This window comes from Epinephelus lanceolatus, chromosome 13, assembly GCF_041903045.1.
Source record: "Epinephelus lanceolatus isolate andai-2023 chromosome 13, ASM4190304v1, whole genome shotgun sequence".
Classification (NCBI taxonomy): Eukaryota; Metazoa; Chordata; class Actinopteri; order Perciformes; family Serranidae; genus Epinephelus; species Epinephelus lanceolatus.
Window position 1 is genome coordinate 5,886,420 of NC_135746.1, and position 20,611 is coordinate 5,907,030.

The window sequence follows — 20,611 nt, forward strand, 5'->3', positions numbered from 1 at the left end:
TGGTAGTGAAGCTAAGCTAATTTTATTAAAATTGACTATTTGCTACAAATAGAAACACTTCTGATCATTCATTAATGTTAAATTATACATTTCATGTTATTCAGCATACTATGTATGCCGAAATAATTTCATTAACTGTGTTTTTGTTTTACCCTTCAAAGCCATGTTCAAGCCAACTGTTGAATTGTCATTTTATGGAAAATGTAGTGATGCTAAAATAATTAATTTACAATTTATTGCATTGCATATTTCATTAAAGAATATATGTGTATGATTTTCACCATTTTTAATTGTTTTCAAAATACTGTGATGGTAAATATGTAGCATAAATACATGGAAATTAAAGTAGTAGTGTTAATAAAACTGATACCATGGTAAAAAAAAAATTGATATATGTTGTATATGTATCTTTCTGTTTTGCAAAATACAATGAAGTCACTTCAAGTGTTTGATGGAGGCCTATATTGTGAAAAACTAAGGGAGGGCTGTTAAAAAAAAAGAATGAAATAAAATAAAAAGATTTTGGTATTTATTGCCCCATTGAAATATAAAAAGCAAAGAAAAATAAATCATATAAATAATTTAAATCAGACCAAAATTTATTTTTTCTTAAAAACTAAATAGTGGTTAATATAATCGGAGTAAATGGATTTATATATATATATATATATATATATATATATATATATATATATATATATATATATATACTTTATTAATCCCCGAGGGGAAATTCAATTTTTCACTCTGTTTGTCAATTACACACAGGTACGAACACACACATGCACAAACAGGACCTATACATGCACTAAGTGGAGAGATGTCAGAGTGGGCTGCCCATGACAGGCGCTCTGAGAGGTTGGGGGGTTCAGTGCCTTGCTCAGGGGCACCTCGGCAGTGCCCAGGAGGTGAACTGGCACCTCTCCAGCTACCAGTCCACGCTCCATATTTATTTCCGGACGGGGACTTGAACAGGCGACCCAAGTCCCTACGGACTGAGCTACTGCCGCCTACTGTCTAGCAAAAAACATCATGTAAAACTAAATACCACATAATTAAAATGATAATTACAGCATGCTAACAATAACTGGCTTTACTTATCTCTACGAAATTCAACAATCTTGAATTTAACATTTACTTCCGGTGTCCTCGGGTCATAGTTCACCCGTTGATGTTAGCACGCTATTGGCTGAATGTTAATGTTATGAAACTTCATTGGACAAACGAACACACGCCTTTCGTCAACTTGAAAGAGCACAACACTCGGCAAGGTCAGAAAATGAGCTGAAAATACGCAGAAATGTTCGTTGTAAAATATATTTACGTGACAACGAAATGTCAAATGTTAGCGGACATTATTTTAGCACTTCAAACGAATGCTAATAGCTCATGCTAACAGTCGTTGTTAGCTAGCAGTGCGCAGCAGCACAGCTGCAGCTCACCTAACGTCATGTCAACATTACCTTGCACATTTTGCCTCTTTAATATTACGTGAACAAGTTATCACTGTCGTTTATTGGTGTCTAATCTTTCGCTGCCTTTTAAACTTTGCTAAAAGATGATATCTGGCTAGTGGCTTGTTGACAATGCTAAACCATGCTAAACTAGCTAATGTGAACGTTGTTGCTGTCAAGTGTTACAACAATGTCATCTAGTGTCGATATCACATGTTAGCTGCTGGCTAAGTATGGTCAGACATGCCCAGTTGTAATTTAATTACTTCAGATATGACTGGGCAGTACTACGAAGCAGTGACGTAACGTGTCTGCTTTACAGTATAGCTTCACATTATGTGGGTATTGAGAGATTAAAGGGAAACTACGCCCATTTTTAAATCCATACGTTATTCCTATGGTCTAAGACCATCGATAAATGTTAGTAAACTTGATGAACTGTCTTCCAAGTCCAAAACTAAAGTGCTAAAAATCAAATTTGTGATGTCATGGGGTATACAGCCTGAAGCTGCTCCACAGATACTGAATCTGGAAAGATGACATGAATGTTCTGTGTATGTGGGTACATTTTCTGTTTTAGAGTTGAGATCATTCTAAGAGTCATAATATAGTCTTAGTTTGTTTACTTTATTCAATCTAAACACAAGTTAGATATGAATATACACAGACAGTTATGAAAGTGAACACAGGGAGAAGCATTCATGTGTAAAGTGCATATAGGTAAGCTCCAAGTGTGTTGAACGGGAAGCAGACAGTTTTTGATCGTAGAAGACTGAATTTGCTAAATGGAATAATGATTACATATGGCAGTGCTGTTGCCTTTCTATGTGATGTTGAGCATGTGTAAATTGTATTGAGAATAAAGGGATTGCCAAATCCAAAGAGATAATGTGCACTAGACAGTGGTTTATTTTTAGTCCAGAACACACATCTGGAAAAGGTTCACCCATTGGTCCCTCAGGTCTGCAGAATCAGGCTTCTATTCATTCATTGTCTATGGAGCAATTCAGAGGTGTTTCTAAAATATGAGGACATCAGGGGCTCAGCCCGGGCCTCTGTAAGGGGGTCTGAGGGGGGATCCTCCCCTGGCAATTTTTTTTAATGAGCAAGCTCTATTTAGATTTTTTAAAATGCACTCTGGCATCTTATTTACCCCTAAAAGCTGATTTTAATTTTATTTCCCAGGTTACACACCTGTGATGTTACAAATATTAGTAGTTGTTAGTAACTGATTAGAAACAAAATACTTTAACATTTAAAGACTTTAGAGGTACTTGCACTCAAGTATTTCCATTTTATGCTACTCTGTACTTTTACTGCACTAAATCTCTGAGGGAAAAATGTACTTTTTACTGCACTACATTTATTTGTCTGCTTTAGTGACTTTGAAATGTCAGGTTAATAATATAAAATCAAATAAACTAATAAATGATGATGTATAATTATAGATTTAACTATCCAGCAGTATATAAAGTAGGGCCCGACCGATATGGATTTTTTGGGGCCGATGCCGATTCCGATATTATGGAATAAAAAAAATACGATATATCGGCCGATTAAATTTTTACGATTTTCAATTGAAAAAACCCTGAAATACCTGCTTTTGATGGCTTAAATATACAGTACAGGCCAAAAGTTTGGACACACCTTCTCATTCAATGCGTTTTCTTTATTTTCATGACTATTTACATTGTAGATTCTCACTGAAGGCATCAAAACTATGAATGAACACATGTGGAGTTATGTACTTAACAAAAAAAGGTGAAATAACTGAAAACATGTTTTATATTCTAGTTTCTTCAAAATAGCCACCCTTTGCTCTGATTACTGCTTTGCACACTCTTGGCATTCTCTCCATGAGCTTCAAGAGGTAGTCACCTGAAATGGTTTCCACTTCACAGGTGTGCCTTATCAGGGTTAATTAGTGGAATTTCTTGCTTTATCAATGGGGTTGGGACCATCAGTTGTGTTGTGCAGAAGTCAGGTTAATACACAGCCGACAGCCCTATTGGACAACTGTTAAAATTCATATTATGGCAAGAACCAATCAGCTAACTAAAGAAAAACCAGTGGCCATCATTACTTTAAGAAATGAAGGTCAGTCAGTCCGGAAAATTGCAAAAACTTTAAATGTGTCCCCAAGTGGAGTCGCAAAAACCATCAAGCGCTACAACGAAACTGGCACACATGAGGACCGACCCAGGAAAGGAAGACCAAGAGTCACCTCTGCTTCTGAGGATAAGTTCATCCGAGTCACCAGCCTCAGAAATCGCAAGTTAACAGCAGCTCAGATCAGAGACCAGATGAATGCCACACACAGTTCTAGCAGCAGACCCATCTCTAGAACAACTGTTAAGAGGAGACTGCGCGAATCAGGCCTTCATGTTCAAATAGCTGCTAGGAAACCACTGCTAAGGAGAGGCAACAAGCAGAAGAGATTTGTTTGGGCCAAGAAACACAAGGAATGGACATTAGACCAGTGGAAATCTGTGCTTTGGTCTGATGAGTCCAAATTTGAGATCTTTGGTTCCAACCGCCGTGTCTTTGTGAGACGCAGGAAAGGTGAACGGATGGATTCCACATGCCTGGTTCCCACTGTGAAGCATGGAGGAGGAGGTGTGATGGTGTGGGGGTGTTTTGCTGGTGACACTGTTGGGGATTTATTCAAAATTGAAGGCACACTGAACCAGCATGGCTACCACAGCATCCTGCAGTGACATGCCATCCCATCCAGTTTGCGTTTAGTTGGACGATCATTTATTTTTCAACAGGACAATGACCCCAAACACACCTCCAGGCTGTGTAAGGGCTATTTGACCAAGAAGGAGAGTGATGGAGTGCTGCGGCAGATGACCTGGCCTCCACAGTCACCGGACCTGAACCCAATCGAGATGGTTTGGGGTGAGCTGGACCGCAGAGTGAAGGCAAAGGGGCCAACAAGTGCTAAACACCTCTGGGAACTCCTTCAAGACTGTTGGAAAACCATTTCAGGTGACTACCTCTTGAAGCTCATGGAGAGAATGCCAAGAGTGTGCAAAGCAGTAATCAGAGCAAAGGGTGGCTATTTTGAAGAAACTAGAACATAAAACATGTTTTCAGTTATTTCACCTTTTTTTGTTAAGTACATAACTCCACATGTGTTCATTCATAGTTTTGATGCCTTCAGTGAGAATCTACAATGTAAATAGTCATGAAAATAAAGAAAACGCATTGAATGAGAAGGTGTGTCCAAACTTTTGGCCTGTACTGTAGTTCAAACACTTGTTACAAATATATAAATTGAAGGAAGAACATTTTACTATTTTCAAATGCTTTATTATCAGAAATTGTGTGGAACAAGCAGCATATGAACAATCTGAACAAAAAATAAATCAAAATTATGATGTGCAAAAAGGCTCTGGGAAATAACATAATCATGCAAAGTCTATATGAATTAAGACATTCACATGTATGTTCACAGTACCAGAGTTCTTCTTATTATTGCCAATTTAACAGAGGGACGTTATAGTGCAAAAAGTAACACAAGGATCATTTCTAAGTAAAACACCATATCCCCTGCATTTTATTAGTGATGAAAGTGTTAAGTGTTAACATCGCCGTCAATAGGCCAACTTTGGCTGACTGCCGATTATTCTCTAATGGCTATAATCGGCTGATAAATCGGTCGGGCCCTAATATAAAGCATTTAAAATGAGCTCCACCTTTATCAGCTGCAATATTTAACTGATTACCGGCAGTGCTGTCTCTCTCTTGCACATGATCTCACTCAAAATGCGCTGCTTGAATGACATGGAAGATCCATTCCTAATCAGCGATGTCATATTATTTGTGAGGGATTTAATGCATGAACGAAATGGCACATTATTAGATCTGGAGATTTAAAAAAATATATATATTATCAGGCCTATTTTTATTTATTTATTAAATTATTTGTTCATTTAAATATATACAACCCATTTAGAACCAGGTCTCTACATAGGACATTTGGGACTGGAGTCTTGGATGCCCAGACCTAACAATGCCACTGGAACTGCTCCAGACTTAATACCTGATGACATCACATGTTTGAGACTGGTTTCTGGCTTTGAGAGAGAAAGTTGCTCATGCTCTCAAATACTGATAAAACTTTCCTTTGTCGTTGAAATAACATATTGGAATTATTTTTTGAGTGCTGTTAGTACAACAACAACTGGACTGTGAAGGGCATTCTTGTGTCAGAGTATGCTGTTTTACTGTTTGGCCTCATGTTAATCATCCACTAAAACAAAGTGTAGAGGGTGTCAGCAAGCAGGAAACCAACACTAATATTTCTCACTGTAAGATATGTTGCTGGCAGGATGATGTCCATGCGGCAAAAACAATTGACTTCGTAAAGATACACTATGCAGCAGATCACTCATACAGCAGTAAGCCCTCTCAGTCATCCCTTAAGGCCCACTAGAAGTGTGTGGTGGTGTATTTATCTGCAGAGACTCTGAGCCCTTGTTCATGGGTGTGTATCCCCACAGTGCTCAGGTGAGGTCGGGCCTTTATAAAAAGGTGCCAGAGCGTAAGCAGCAGGCATCCAAGAGACACAGTGCAGAGACAAAAAGCCAAATGACAGTAAATCTGGTCTTGGCTTTTGCTTTGACTTTTGCTGGTGAGCGTGTTTACAAAAAGGAAGAGACAATCCTGCACAGTGTACCGAAATTATCATATTTGAAGCACTGTTTTCTTCTCTAACATTAACAGGTTTGAGTCAGTTATCTCCATAGAGGATGATGATGTGCTTAAGTGTTCAGCCCATGTGTGCTGGCTTCACTACCTCACTCCTAACTACGTTTTTTTCACCACTTCATATCTGTTCCTCATTATCTCCCTCAGGTGGTCCATGTGCGTCTGATTGAGTCACAGTAAGCATGCTGACTGCACAGAGGGCGTGTGCAGCGATGGCTGCCCGGCGCCTGGTTAGAGCGTCTGTCTCCTCAGCACGCACACACCGCTGTCTGATCCACACCTCCACACGACGTCAGGATCAGGAGGACCTGCATCCTGAGTGGGCCAGTCTGGCGAAGAAACAGCTGAAGGGGAAGAATCCGGAAGATCTGATCTGGCGCACGCCTGAGGGACTTAACATCAAGCCTGTGTACACCCAAACAGACTCAGCTGGCAGGCCAGATGAGTTGCCGGGAGTGTTTCCCTACACTAGGGGGCCCTATCCTACCATGTACACCTACAGACCGTGGACTATCAGGCAGTATGCTGGCTTTAGCACCGTGGAGGAGAGCAACAAGTTCTATAAAGATAACATTAAAGGTAGATTGAAACACTGTAGATATCCAGCAATGACATCCCTTCCCTTTTTGCATTTTCTCAAGGGCTCACACCCACTATCTCTTGTTCTCTTTCTTCCCAGCTGGACAGCAGGGTCTTTCCGTGGCTTTTGACCTCCCGACGCACCGTGGTTACGACTCGGACAACCCCCGAGTCCACGGAGATGTCGGCATGGCTGGAGTTGCCATAGACACAGTTGAGGACATGAAGATGTTGTTTGATGGAATCCCACTGGAGAAGATGTCTGTATCAATGACAATGAACGGAGCCGTCATCCCGGTGTTGGCGATGTTTATAGTGACTGGAGAGGAGCAGGACGTGCCTATAGCCAAACTAACTGGCACGATTCAGAACGATATTCTGAAGGAGTTTATGGTACGCAACACCTATATCTTCCCCCCGGAACCTTCAATGCACGCCATCGCTGACATTTTTGCTTACACCTCCAAGGTAGGTACCATAAGTGTCACTTAATGGGGCAATTTACCTCAAGATCAAAAATACAGTATTATTGATTTGAGGGTGAACTGTTCCCTTCGGTGCTGAGGTGCTTCCTTTATGTCATGTTGTTAATGTTATCCTCATCAATCATATTGTGACTCTAATGTGTCTCCATGTTACCAGCACATGCCCAAGTTCAACTCCATATCCATCAGTGGCTACCACCTTCAGGAAGCTGGAGCTGATGCCATCCTGGAAGTAGCATACACCATCGCTAACGGCCTGGAGTACTGCCGCACTGGTCTGAAAGCAGGCTTAACAATCGATGAATTTGCCCCAAGGTACAAAATATTAACATCTTAGTAAGTGTGGAGGAGGCCAGTTCTCATTTGCACATTTTGCACACCACACCAATTTAGGGCTATAGACACTCACCATTGGCCCAACACTGACCGACAACTGACTGTCGCTTTGGTGTGTCAGGGCCTTAAACTCTTAGCTTCTGAATCAATCAATGGAGTCACGCTTCTCCTTAATGTACACAGCATCTCTCTTGATGAGGAGTCAGACGGCAGCTCTGCAGCTCTGCAGCTCTCTTATACAACATGGGTGTTGGACGGTCCAAATTTAGTGATTACAGTTGCACTGTGCTGCTTACTGCTTTACGACAGGTGTAAGATATGATCCTGAGTTTCATGGTCCTTCTTATTGCAGCCCATATTAGTTGGCACTGTCTGCCACTGAATGTGGACCTTGTACACCCAGCTTTTAAAACTGGAATGCATTACATGTGGATGCTGACAGGTGGAAAGGTTGTGACACCCTAAACGATTTTTCAACCTTAAACCAACCCAAGTAGCATCTCAACCATGTTCCTCTTTGTTTTTGTCTGTATGGCAGCGTATTTGAAAACTTCAGCCCTGGACGTTAAAGGGTAAGTTTTGCATTTTTCAACCTGGGCCCTATTTCCCCATGTGTATGTGTGCGTATGATTCATAGGTAGAACTCATTTTAAAATTGGTTCAGTATTGAGGGAGGCGGATGCAGCCGGCAGCCGCGAAACGAGCTAAAACGGTAACAGGGGCAAATGCGTCCCGTATAAGTTTGCGCTTTAAAAGTGCTTTTTTTCGCCACTGACCGGTTCAGATCGCCAGTGCTATCTCTGTAAATAGCATACTAAACATTTCCCTTACCTCTGGGCTGTGTGATGTCACGAGCTTTGCTCCACTGTGTCTGTAGCTCTCTCTACTCGTGGGACAGCCGTTTTCTTGAGGAAGAGGTGTTTTGGGATTGGATGTCTTCTCTTCTTCGGCTGGCAGTAGTCATCTTGGGAGAAGTGAGCACTGCAGACCCGATGGTCTGCAAGGCGCAGTGTCTGGACAGGAGTGTTAGCATCCATTTGTAGCACAACTAGCCACAACTTCAGCATCTCGCCGTCCAACAAAGGCAGCCTACGAAAGCTGTATGGGGTGTTGCGTGACATCCTGTTCTTACGTTCGGGAAAAAGGCCTGTTTATTTGAGCACTCCAAAAACTCCGGTAACACTCCAGAGATACTCACTTACAGTACCCAGCGGGGCAGCCCTCCCCCTCTCTGCTCCAACACCGGCTGACAGCTGACTCCACTCAAATCACTCATAGCACTGGCGGTCTGAACCGGTCAGTGGCGAAAAAAAGCACTTTTAATGCGCAAACTTATACGGGACACATTTGCCCCCGTTACCGTTTTAGCTCGTTTCGCGGCTCCCGGTTGCATCCACCTCCCTCAATACTGAACCAATTTTAGAACAAGTTGTACCCATGAATCATACGCACACATACACATGAGGAAATAGGGCCCAGGTTGAAAAATACCTAAGTTATCCTTTAAAGGGTAAGTTTTGCATTTTTCAACCTCGATCCTACTTCCCCATGTTTTGTGTCTAAGAAAGTGACTAATAGGAACAATAGACCTTTTTGTTAGAGAGTTTCCTTTTTGTTTAACCAAAAACAGCTCTGAAAGTGCCATTGCCAAGCCCACCAGACTCCATTTAAACATATGTACATTTAAGTGAGTGGGTGAATTAAGGATTTATTTGAACCAAACCAGAGCTGGTGATTGTTGGAACAGTGGAAAGTTGAACCAAGATGGTTTTTGTGAGTTTTATTTTGTTGCTGTTGACTTTGAATTAAGTGTGTTTACAATGACAAAATTACTGTTTATTTAAATGGAGTCTGGTGGGTTTAGTGATAGTTGTTTGGGGCTGTTTGTGGTTAAACAAAAGGGTCTCACTCTTTTACAGAAGGGTCTATCTCTGTAGGGATCCTTTCCATAATGTTGTGAGAGTGGTTAAATCCCAGCCTGTTTGGCTGTTGCTGGCTGTAGCCCTCTCTCTGAATACTGAACCAGTTTAAAAACTGTTGCTCCCATTAGTCATGTAGACACAAAAACATTGGGAAACAGGATCCAGGTTAAAGAAATACCAAACTTACAGTTTAAGCTATGATGAGGTTTGTTGCTTGCCATCTGTTTGCAGTAATAGTCATCACTGGGTGGAATGTGTGACTATATCTGCTTGTTTGCGTACTGGTGTTGATATAAAACATGAGGCCATAATGAAAGCATCGGTGTTAATACCTTAGCTTGAGTGCAACTGTCAGACATATGTTGTTGTCAACCCACATCAGGCTGAGAAATATTTCCCATTTAACTCCTGAAACCAGACCAGCAGTTATCAAAGAGATATGGTTTGCATTTAAGATTAAACACATTTTTGTGATGCCAAGTACAAGGAGATTTCTTTGAGCCACATGGAGACAGGGAGGATCTACACTTTTCCAGGTTTAGTTAATTCCAATAACTGACTATATTTCTCTCTTCTGCCTTTTTTGTATGTGCTGTCAGGTTGTCCTTCTTCTGGGGTATTGGGATGAATTTCTACATGGAAATCGCCAAGCTGAGGGCAGGCAGGAGGTTGTGGGCCACGCTCATCAAAGAGAACTTCCAGCCCAAGAACGCCAAGTCTCTGCTCCTCCGCACACACTGTCAGACTTCAGGCTGGTCTCTTACTGAACAAGTAAATATAAGTCTTTAAACTATACAGAGATCAAACACGTCACAATCAAAGAATAGTCGTTACAGCATCACCCTGTGATCCCTCCTCTTAGGATCCATACAACAACGTGATCCGCACAGTGATTGAGGCCATGGCAGCCGTGTTCGGGGGGACTCAGTCGCTCCACACCAACTCGTTTGATGAAGCTCTGGGCTTGCCCACAGTGAAGAGTGCTCGCATTGCCAGGAACACCCAGATCATCATCCAGGAAGAATCGGGCATCCCCAAAGTCGCTGATCCCTGGGGGGGCTCGCACATGATGGAGGCTCTCACGGATGATGTCTACAACAAAGCTATGAAGGTTTGTCATGAGGACAAATGGGCAACAGGTCGGGCTTCCTTCGGAAGTAATCAGAGTAGTGTTCTTATTAAAGGGATATTTCAGATCCTTTAAAGTGGGGTTGTATGAGGCACTTATCCTTCGTCAGTTCATTACCAACTGTAGATTGTGATCGGCACGCCCACAGTTTGGAGAAGCAGACAGGAGTACCGCCACAGAAGCTAAGCAATGTACTGCTGTGGACGGGGGCTGTAGCAAAATTTATTGTAGCCACCAAAAAAAATCGAATACAGTTTAAATGTATGCTATATTGAGAGAATTTTCACTGCTTGACCTTTCCGCCAGACAACCCGTTCCGACAGGGAAGCTGTTATTTAGTTTCTATATACAGACTCTACATTCAGTCAACGTAGAGTCTGTAGGCAAACCCCGGAGATCTTGCCTCTGGAAGATGAGTGGAAGAGCCCTGGTTTCCGGTTGTAGGCTGTTTGTAGTCCGCGTGATATTGACTGATCACGTTTGAGCCGGCTGCAGTTGTTGCCAGGTTAAACGCTCCGTGCGGTGAACTAACGAGGCGGAACATAACTGCCGTCACTGCAAACTCTGAATCCATTGCAATGGTTCAGCATATTTACTTATATATAAACGGAAGTCGGAAACGGAAATTCACCTCCTCCGCCCAAATCAAACCGGAATGCCAAAAAATCAGGGGTCTGCCCCCAGAGGCTGTATCGCCGTCTGCCGGAAGTCAGACGCCGAATACAGCCGATGGGTTCCGAGAATGCCCCTCGTTTTCCACTTATGGCAACAGGAAGTCTATCAATTCCTATGGGAATCTCAGTGATATGCGATGTCCCTGCAAAACTCCTCCTCTCTGTAATATTTCGGTCCGGAATTTGCCTCGAGTACATTCAAAAATTTGAACTTTTGCAGTGGATTTCGGAGAGACTGTATGACAGTGTGCTAGCTAAGCTAACAGGGTATTTTCTTCAATTCAGTTGCTTGTGCTCATTGTCAAGTGAGTTTGTATGATGAAAAGAACATGTTTATCTGAGTAATGTTATTCTGCTAAAATATGGTTATACAGTCAGATTGTCATTATGACTCATTCAGCCATTCATATGTCTTTTTAATTAAGAATTTAACATGCCACGTACCTGGCAGGTCCTGTTTTTGTCCAGGTAGTGTTCCAAGCACATATTCCAAACTACTGGATGGCGAAAACGGACAAAAAAAGCCTCTCCCCCACCGCTACAGGTAGTGCCTATCAGGTTTCTACCCATCCGTAGAGAAATGCACTTCCTTCTGTTGGACACTAGAGGCATCATCCGTGTATTTATGGATCTACAGACACCAGTCAGAGTAATGATTGGAAACGAGGCGTTACTGGCTTCAGTTCCCTATATATGCTCTCGTCAAAGCCACCAGACTCCATTGCTAAAAAAGGTCATTTGACTCACTGAACACAGGAGCTGCTGGTCTACTTCTGCCTCGATCAGTTAGTTAGTTTGTGTTATTGTGTGACTTTGGTGAGTCCGAGTTAACCCTTTAAAATGCCAGATTCACACAATAACTCAAACTAACTATCTAATGGAGGCAGCGGTAGACCAGCAGCTCCTCTGTTGAGCGATGTTAAATCACAGTTTTCTAAATGGAGTCTGGCTTTGAAAAGTGTTAAAACGGCTTCAGTTCCCTACTGAACTTGTTTTCTGACGGTAAGGTAAAGCAGTGAAAATGTTCTGAATATAGCGTACACTTAAACTGATACTGATTTTTTAGGTGGCTAAAATTGGTTTTGCTGCTGACTCTGCAGCAGTACATAACTTAGCTTCCATGTCCGACTCCATCCTGCTTCTCCAAACTGGGGGCATGCCGACTGAGACCTACTGTATGTAGTAAACTGTCTATGGATAAGTGCTTTTCAAAACCACATTATGTTGTGGGGTAAATGTCAGCATACATCTGCAGAAATAATCCATCATCACTGAGTCACTCTTTTACAAGCTGCGTTTTCCTTCTTTCAGTTCATCCAAGACATTGAAGAGATGGGAGGCATGGCCAGAGCTGTGGCAGAGGGGATCCCTAAACTTCGCATTGAGGAGTGTGCAGCTCGCAGACAGGCCCGCATTGACTCAGGTACTGTTTGAATAAATCATAATCTTATTGCCTTAAAGCCTCTCATCCTTTGATCTTTCTAGCTTCTTCGTCTGTCTAAAATACTTAATTCTCTCTGCCTCTTAACTCACTAGAGCCGCTTTGAGAATGTCAAATAGACGTTTCAGTTTTGACATTAAGTAATGTACCGAGCTTCTTCATCCTGTCTAAAATGGTCATTTTTCTAACCATATTTGGAATGAAATATTTAAATCCAGGGTGGTATTAAGGTCCCGATTAAATCTTAAAATGTCAGTTCAATTTTATAAATATAGGGCCTTAAAAGACATTAAATAGTTTTGAATATTAATTTGAATTTGTTTCTCAGTTGCCTCGACACTTTATCTAATTTCATTTATCCATCTTTTAATTTCTTTTTGTCAAAATGAATCAAGCTCTTCTGTGTGAACGTCCAAAAAAAAATCTTAAATTTGGTTAAAAGTGATCTTGGAAGGACTTAAAAAGCATTAAATTTAAGTGTCTGATACCCGTAGGCACCCTGAGGTCAGGGTCACGTCTACCGGTTTTCTCCTTGTGTGTTTTTTTATATATATACAGTACAGGCCAAAAGTTTGGACACACACCTTCACATTCAATGCGTTTTCTTTATTTTCATGACTATTTACATTGTAGATTCTCACTGAAGGCATCAAAACTATGAATGAACACATGTGGAGTTATGTACTTAACAAAAAAAGGTGAAATAACTGAAAACATGTTTTATGTTCTAGTTTCTTCAAAATAGCCACCCTTTGCTCTGATTACTGCTTTGCACACTCTTGGCATTCTCTCCATGAGCTTCAAGAGGTAGTCACCTGAAATGGTTTTCCAACAGTCTTGAAGGAGTTCCCAGAGGTGTTTAGCACTTGTTGGCCCCTTTGCCTTCACTCTGCGGTCCAGCTCACCCCAAACCATCTCGATTGGGTTCAGGTCCGGTGACTGTGGAGGCCAGGTCATCTGCCGCAGCACTCCATCACTCTCCTTCTTGGTCAAATAGCCCTTACACAGCCTGGAGGTGTGTTTGGGGTCATTGTCCTGTTGAAAAATAAATGATCGTCCAACTAAACGCAAACTGGATGGGATGGCATGTCACTGCAGGATGCTGTGGTAGCCATGCTGGTTCAGTGTGCCTTCAATTTTGAATAAATCCCCAACAGTGTCACCAGCAAAACACCCCCACACCATCACACCTCCTCCTCCATGCTTCACAGTGGGAACCAGGCATGTGGAATCCATCCGTTCACCTTTCCTGCGTCTCACAAAGACACGGCGGTTGGAACCAAAGATCTCAAATTTGGACTCATCAGACCAAAGCACAGATTTCCACTGGTCTAATGTCCATTCCTTGTGTTTCTTGGCCCAAACAAATCTCTTCTGCTTGTTGCCTCTCCTTAGCAGTGGTTTCCTAGCAGCTATTTGAACATGAAGGCCTGATTCGCGCAGTCTCCTCTTAACAGTTGTTCTAGAGATGGGTCTGCTGCTAGAACTGTGTGTGGCATTCATCTGGTCTCTGATCTGAGCTGCTGTTAACTTGCGATTTCTGAGGCTGGTGACTCGGATGAACTTATCCTCAGAAGCAGAGGTGACTCTTGGTCTTCCTTTCCTGGGTCGGTCCTCATGTGTGCCAGTTTCGTTGTAGCGCTTGATGGTTTTTGCGACTCCACTTGGGGACACATTTAAAGTTTTTGCAATTTTCCGGACTGACTGACCTTCATTTCTTAAAGTAATGATGGCCACTGGTTTTTCTTTAGTTAGCTGATTGGTTCTTGCCATAATATGAATTTTAACAGTTGTCCAATAGGGCTGTCGGCTGTGTATTAACCTGACTTCTGCACAACACAACTGATGGTCCCAACCCCATTGATAAAGCAAGAAATTCCACTAATTAACCCTGATAAGGCACACCTGTGAAGTGGAAACCATTTCAGGTGACTACCTCTTGAAGCTCATGGAGAGAATGCCAAGAGTGTGCAAAGCAGTAATCAGAGCAAAGGGTGGCTATTTTGAAGAAACTAGAATATAAAACATGTTTTCAGTTATTTCACCTTTTTTTGTTAAGTACATAACTCCACATGTGTTCATTCATAGTTTTGATGCCTTCAGTGAGAATCTACAATGTAAATAGTCATGAAAATAAAGAAAACGCATTGAATGAGAAGGTGTGTCCAAACTTTTGGCCTGTACTGTATATATATAAATGTATGTATGTATGTATGTATATGCCTCCTGAAAGTGCCCTTTACCCAAGCGCTTGCCTGTTGAGCCTCGTTAGACTCTAGTGCCTGAAACATAATTTGTAGGCTGGCGTAGCAAGACTACCACAAGCGGATAGTAACTCAGCTCACAAAAGATATCACAGCTTTATTCAAACAGACCTTGTGTATGTTGTTGTGTTGTTAGAGGAGCGAGGCCGGCATGTGTACACACTTGGAGAGGTTGTTATCAGGGTGTTCAGCTGAGGCTTTTTTTTGTGTCTCCTCGGAATTTGTTTTACTCACATAAGGGCAGAGATGACTGCGACGGAGCACAGTAGAACCTTCACGGACTGTGTAGCTCTCCGCCTTAATCCCCCTGATGCCTGCACTCATTGATATTCATTGACTTTCTCATTCACTCCTCGCAGCCCATCGTTGCTGCTGACATTTGTTTGCACTTCTGATGGGGCTTGAATTCTGATTGACCATGTTCAGCTCTCAGCTTTGGTTTTGCCAACACTGTGGTCCAATTGTGAGATTTTTTTTTCCCCCAGAATATAGAGAATTACAAGCTTCTGTCTACTTGCTGTGTATTTTTTGGACACTTGAGTGTTCATAGCAATCATTGTTTTTTTAAGATGACCATGAAGTTGCAAGGCTGCTATATTTGGATTTGTCTGTAAGGTGGTGAAAGCGACTATCATGACAGTTCATTACAGAATTCAGTTATCTAGGATAGCGTGGGCACCATACACCGTTATGGTCTGTTAACACAATGAGCGCCAGAGCTCCTCAGGAAATTTGCACCTTTCATCCTGGTTGCAGTATACATTCCTCCTCAAGCCGGAGCAACAGCTGCCTCTCAGCAGATATCTGCCCAAATTATGGAGATTGAAAACTGCCATCCTGACTCAGTAGTTCTGGCACTGGGTAATTTCAACCATGTCGGTATACGAAGAGCAGTGCCGAGGTTAAAAGAGCAGTTTTTTACAGCTACCAGCCAGGAATGAGAAAATACGCTATCGGTGTTTTTGTGTTATTCCACCAGGCGTTTTACTCTGTAGTGAGGGCTCCTCTCGAGCAGTTGGAGCACATCACTGTTTTCTCATTCCCAAGTATCATAAGAGACTGAAGGCCATCAAACCCTGCAGGAGGATTGTCAGACAATGCTCCGCCTAAATGACGAATGTGCTGAGTGACTGTCTCGCTACTGATGTGGTCACATCTTACATCATACTTTGAAAACGGATGCTTTCTATCTAAGTCTTTGATGGTTACATAATAAAAATCTTCATAGAATAACAAGGTGGTAAAGAAAGCTAAAACGACGGAAACTGAGAGCAGCCATGCTTCAGATCATTTTATTTAATGCTGTTAATTTAAAATCATGAGTTTGCTATTTTGTTATTATGAGAGAAGGAGCTTTTTTATCAAGAGATAACAAGACAATTACAAAAAAGTTGCTTCCTCCTATTAGGCTACTTCTGAGGGTTTTTTTAAAAAGATTTTTTTAGGATCTTGGCCTTTATTACAGAACAGCTAACGGGGAGAGAGAATGGGGACGACAGGCAGCAAAGGGCCGCGGGTTGAAATCGAAACTGAGCTGATGCTAAGGATTCAGCTGACACGGGGCGACCTCTACCTGGTGAGCTAGAGGTTGCCCTGTCGTAATTTTTTATCAGAGATCCGGAGCGCCGTGCCAGCATGCATAGAAGGTGTCTAGACAACTGTCCCAAGTGTTATAAGCTAAAAATGTCAGATCAACGGTACGGCACGGTGGTGCAGTCAGGTGCTCCAGCTTCCTCCCACAGTCCAAAGACATGCAGGTTAACTGGTGACTCTAAATTGTCCGTAGGTGTTAATGTGAGTGTGAATGTTTGTCTGTCTCTATGTGTCAGCCCTGTGATAGTCTGGTGACCTGTCCAGGGTGAACCCCGCCTCTCACCCAGTGTCAGCTGGTGGGCTCCAGCCCCCACTGAGACCCTTAACAGGATAAGGGGTCACGGAAAATGAGTGAATGAATGAATGTCAGATCAAGCAGTACCCGCTATTGATATTATTGATAGCATCATTTGGCAATGAAATATTAATGTGGTGCCCTCTTGTCGCAGTCAGGTGTGCTCTGCCATGAGCGTCTGGTGCCTGCTAAATACAGCTTTTGGTAGTTGGGCAGCCAGGCTCCTTTGGTGCACCTGTGGCGCACTTGGACACCAGGTGGGATCAGATAAAACATATTTTTCATGTTCATGCAGTGGTTCCTAACTGGTTCAGCCTCGGGGTCCAGAATTCTCCTTAGTCATTAGTTCAAGGTCCACACAGTTTAATACATTCAGCATCTTACTTGGGTTTGGCCATGTCGTCAAGCTATTGCTGTCTCTGTTGAGACTGTAAGAGACTCTCTTTCAGAAAGAGGTCAAAGGAGGGTCAGTGGATGTAACATATGTCTGGACTATTGTGTAACTAAAAGCTCCTTATTCTGTTCTGTGAATAGGTTGTTCACAGATGTGTGTATGAGTGGTTGAAATGTTCTTTTCCCCTGCTGATTCACTAACCTGTGTTCTCTTCTCCCTGTTCGTCCTCAGGATCAGAGGTCATTGTTGGGGTGAACAAGTACCGTCTGGAGAAAGAGGAGACTGTGGAGGTGCTGGCTATAGATAACACGGCTGTGCGCCAGAAACAGATTGAAAAACTGAAGAAGGTCAGTGTTCCTTTAACAACTGAATAGATACATGTGTGGCACCCAAAGACTAATGCTGTTTTTCTGACCTTTAGCTTTTGTCCAAGTAAATACTCAGAGAAAAACACCATCGCATTTAAAGACAGAAAAACATTGTCACTGTTGTCAACTTAGGTGCTGTGTTGAGATGACCTCAGCCCTGATATATAGAACACATACAAATGTTCATTAGCTTTTTTGGTGTGTTTGTTTTGGCATTTTGTTTCATCGTTGACAGTAAAGACAGACAGAAAACACAGGGAGATAATGAAGACACTCACATGCAACAAAGATCCTCAGGGGAAGTTGCAAACACATGTGCTTATTCAGTGTTGTTCATCACCTCTCCAGAAAATCCTCATATTGATACTGAGACTCACAGTTCTCATGTCGAAATAAGTAACATGATGAATATACTGAAATCTGTCACACATGGAGATGAACAGAAAAAACATATTTTATGTATGTATATACAGTATATTATATATATTTTACCAGGATCACAAGAGTTTGTTTCAGTTGCCATTCTGTTTGAGTAAATGTGAAGAATGTGTTTTATCATTATTTTGAATACTGCAGTAGATATCCTCTTATATCAATATTCTGGATTTATAATGTGCATGAATTATATGCAGGAGGGCAATGAATTGAAATGAAATGTATAACATTAGGGACTGTTCGTTATTTATCAGAGGAGGGGGAACCTAGGGTGTGGCTTATCAAATTTTATTTTATTTTGACTCTCCCTGAAGCTTCAAATATTCAAACCTTCAGATTTTTCCTTGAGCCTCCCTGAGTGACTGGTGGAAAATCTCACTATTTTACAGTCAGATGTGGGGTTTTTTTGTGTGTGTTTGTGTTTGTCCCACATAATGTGTCCAAGGACCGTTGGAAATTTGAAAACCCATTAATAAATTTTATTTTTACAGTTAATGGTTATGATAAATGCTGTAATTTTAACAATTTTTAAAGAAAACATGCCACATTTTCTTGAAAAATTGGCACTAAAATAAATGTAAAATACAACCATTTCAATTTGAACACCCCTTCCCAAAGCCAAAATAGAAAACATAAGTCCCGCCCCAGTGCTTGAAAAATTATTTGACATGCCTCCCCCTTTTTTCACCACCACTTCCCCCTCATAAATAACGAACAGTCCCTTATTTGAATAAAAGCATAGAATTAGAAATAATGAATAAATGACTCAAGATAAATCCGTCATCTGATAAAAACTGTGACGCACAGAAACTTTGCACACTAAGTCTGATGTGTTTTATTATGCCTCATTACCGATTGTCCGTCCATCCGTCCATCTGTCCATCACATCTCTGTTAATGTTATGTCAAGAATCGTTTGAGGGAATTTCTCCAACTTTGGCACAAACGTCCACTAGGATTCAACGATGAACTGATTAGATTTGGTCGTAAAAGGTCAAGATCACTGTGACCTTGCACCCATCTCATTCTCGTGAACGGGATATCTCAAGAACACCTTAAAGGAATTCTTTCAAATTCGACACAAACAGCCACTTTTACTGAAGAGTAAACTGATAACAGGTTGAAAGTTAAAGGTCAAGGTCACTGTGACCTCACAAATATGGCCATAACACAAGAATTCTTATGCTGATTATGACAAAACTTGATATCTCAAGAACACCTTAAAGGAATTTTTTCAAATTTGACACAAACGGCCACTTTTACTGAAGAGTAAACTGATAACAGGTTGAAAGTTAAAGGTCAAGGTCACTGTGACCTCACAAATATGGCCATAACACAAGAATTCTTATGCTGATTATGACAAAACTTGATATCTCAAGAACACCTTAAAGGAATTCTTTCAAATTCGACACAAACAGCCACTTTTACTGAAGAGTAAACTGATAACAGGTTGAAAGTTAAAGGTCAAGGTCACTGTGACCTCACAAATATGGCCATAACACAAGAATTCTTATGCTGATTATGACAAAACTTGATATCTCAAGAACACCTTAAAGGAATTTTTTCAAATTTGACACAAACGGCCACTTTTACTGAAGAGTAAACTGATAACAGGTTGAAAGTTAAAGGTCAAGGTCACTGTGACCTCACAAATAGGGCCATAACACAAGAATTCTTATGCTGATTATGACAAAACCTCAAACAAATGTCTAATAGCATGAAATGACGTGATGACATGGACATGGATAGTGCGCATGCGCCCACACGTGCAGCCTGTTGTAGTCGCTCCTGCTTGTTTTAAATAATTTCCCCTGGGGGATCAATAAAGTATTTCTGATTCTGATTATATCTGAAAGGCCAAAGGTGAACTTCACTGTGACATCATAATATTCTGCATAAAACACTTTTGGATGTACATGGATGTAACTGTAACAGAAACTTGAGTGGTGTGCAGAGGCACACAACCTCGGGGCGGTAATTCTAGATTACATCTGCTTCCCCATGAGATCATGTAAGAGATAATGTACATTGTTTTCTCTATTTGTTTTTTTAGCGGCGCCGCTGGTGTATAAAAATCGCACCAATACACAACTGATTAGAGGAGACCAGGTGCAATTATAACAATTTTTGGTTTTGACATCATTACTCAAAAAACCTCTTGAAATATTTGGATTCAGCTTTTTGTATATGGGTAACTTTTATATTTGTTTTTCTTGCAAACAGTCATCAATTGCTTTTACAAGTAATGTTAGAGTCACAATATTGATCGAAACACAGATGACAAATGTTACATGTGCTCACCCGTGATTAAACGTAATTAACATCTACAGCTGTGTACAAGTATGTGTCTGAAGCCCTTCTAGTGTCAAGTGGACGCACTAAATATCTTCTGCAAAATAAAACTTGGCTTCCTCTGGCATGATAATCTTAATAAGTTCCTGCAGTTTATGAAGCGCTATTATTTCTTTAAATCTGTGCATGTGTGCATGTTGGGGATTAGAGTGAAGAACATCTGTGAAGTTTCTCC

At 41.4% G+C, this 20,611-nt stretch overlaps 1 protein-coding gene across 1 annotated transcript in view; it reads left to right on the plus strand.

The window, feature by feature from the left end:
• Positions 1-1,149: 1,149 nt before the first annotated feature.
• The window catches only part of mmut (methylmalonyl CoA mutase), a 32,863-nt gene continuing 13,401 nt past the window's right edge, over positions 1,150-20,611 (plus strand). The window contains exons 1-8 of the mRNA XM_033648919.2: positions 1,150-1,271; positions 6,318-6,749; positions 6,850-7,217; positions 7,392-7,549; positions 10,092-10,263; positions 10,355-10,603; positions 12,607-12,718; positions 17,514-17,629. Coding sequence (XP_033504810.1) covers positions 6,353-6,749; positions 6,850-7,217; positions 7,392-7,549; positions 10,092-10,263; positions 10,355-10,603; positions 12,607-12,718; positions 17,514-17,629 — 1,572 coding nt within the window. The 5' untranslated portion in view covers positions 1,150-1,271; positions 6,318-6,352. The remainder of the gene's footprint in view (positions 1,272-6,317; positions 6,750-6,849; positions 7,218-7,391; positions 7,550-10,091; positions 10,264-10,354; positions 10,604-12,606; positions 12,719-17,513; positions 17,630-20,611) is intronic.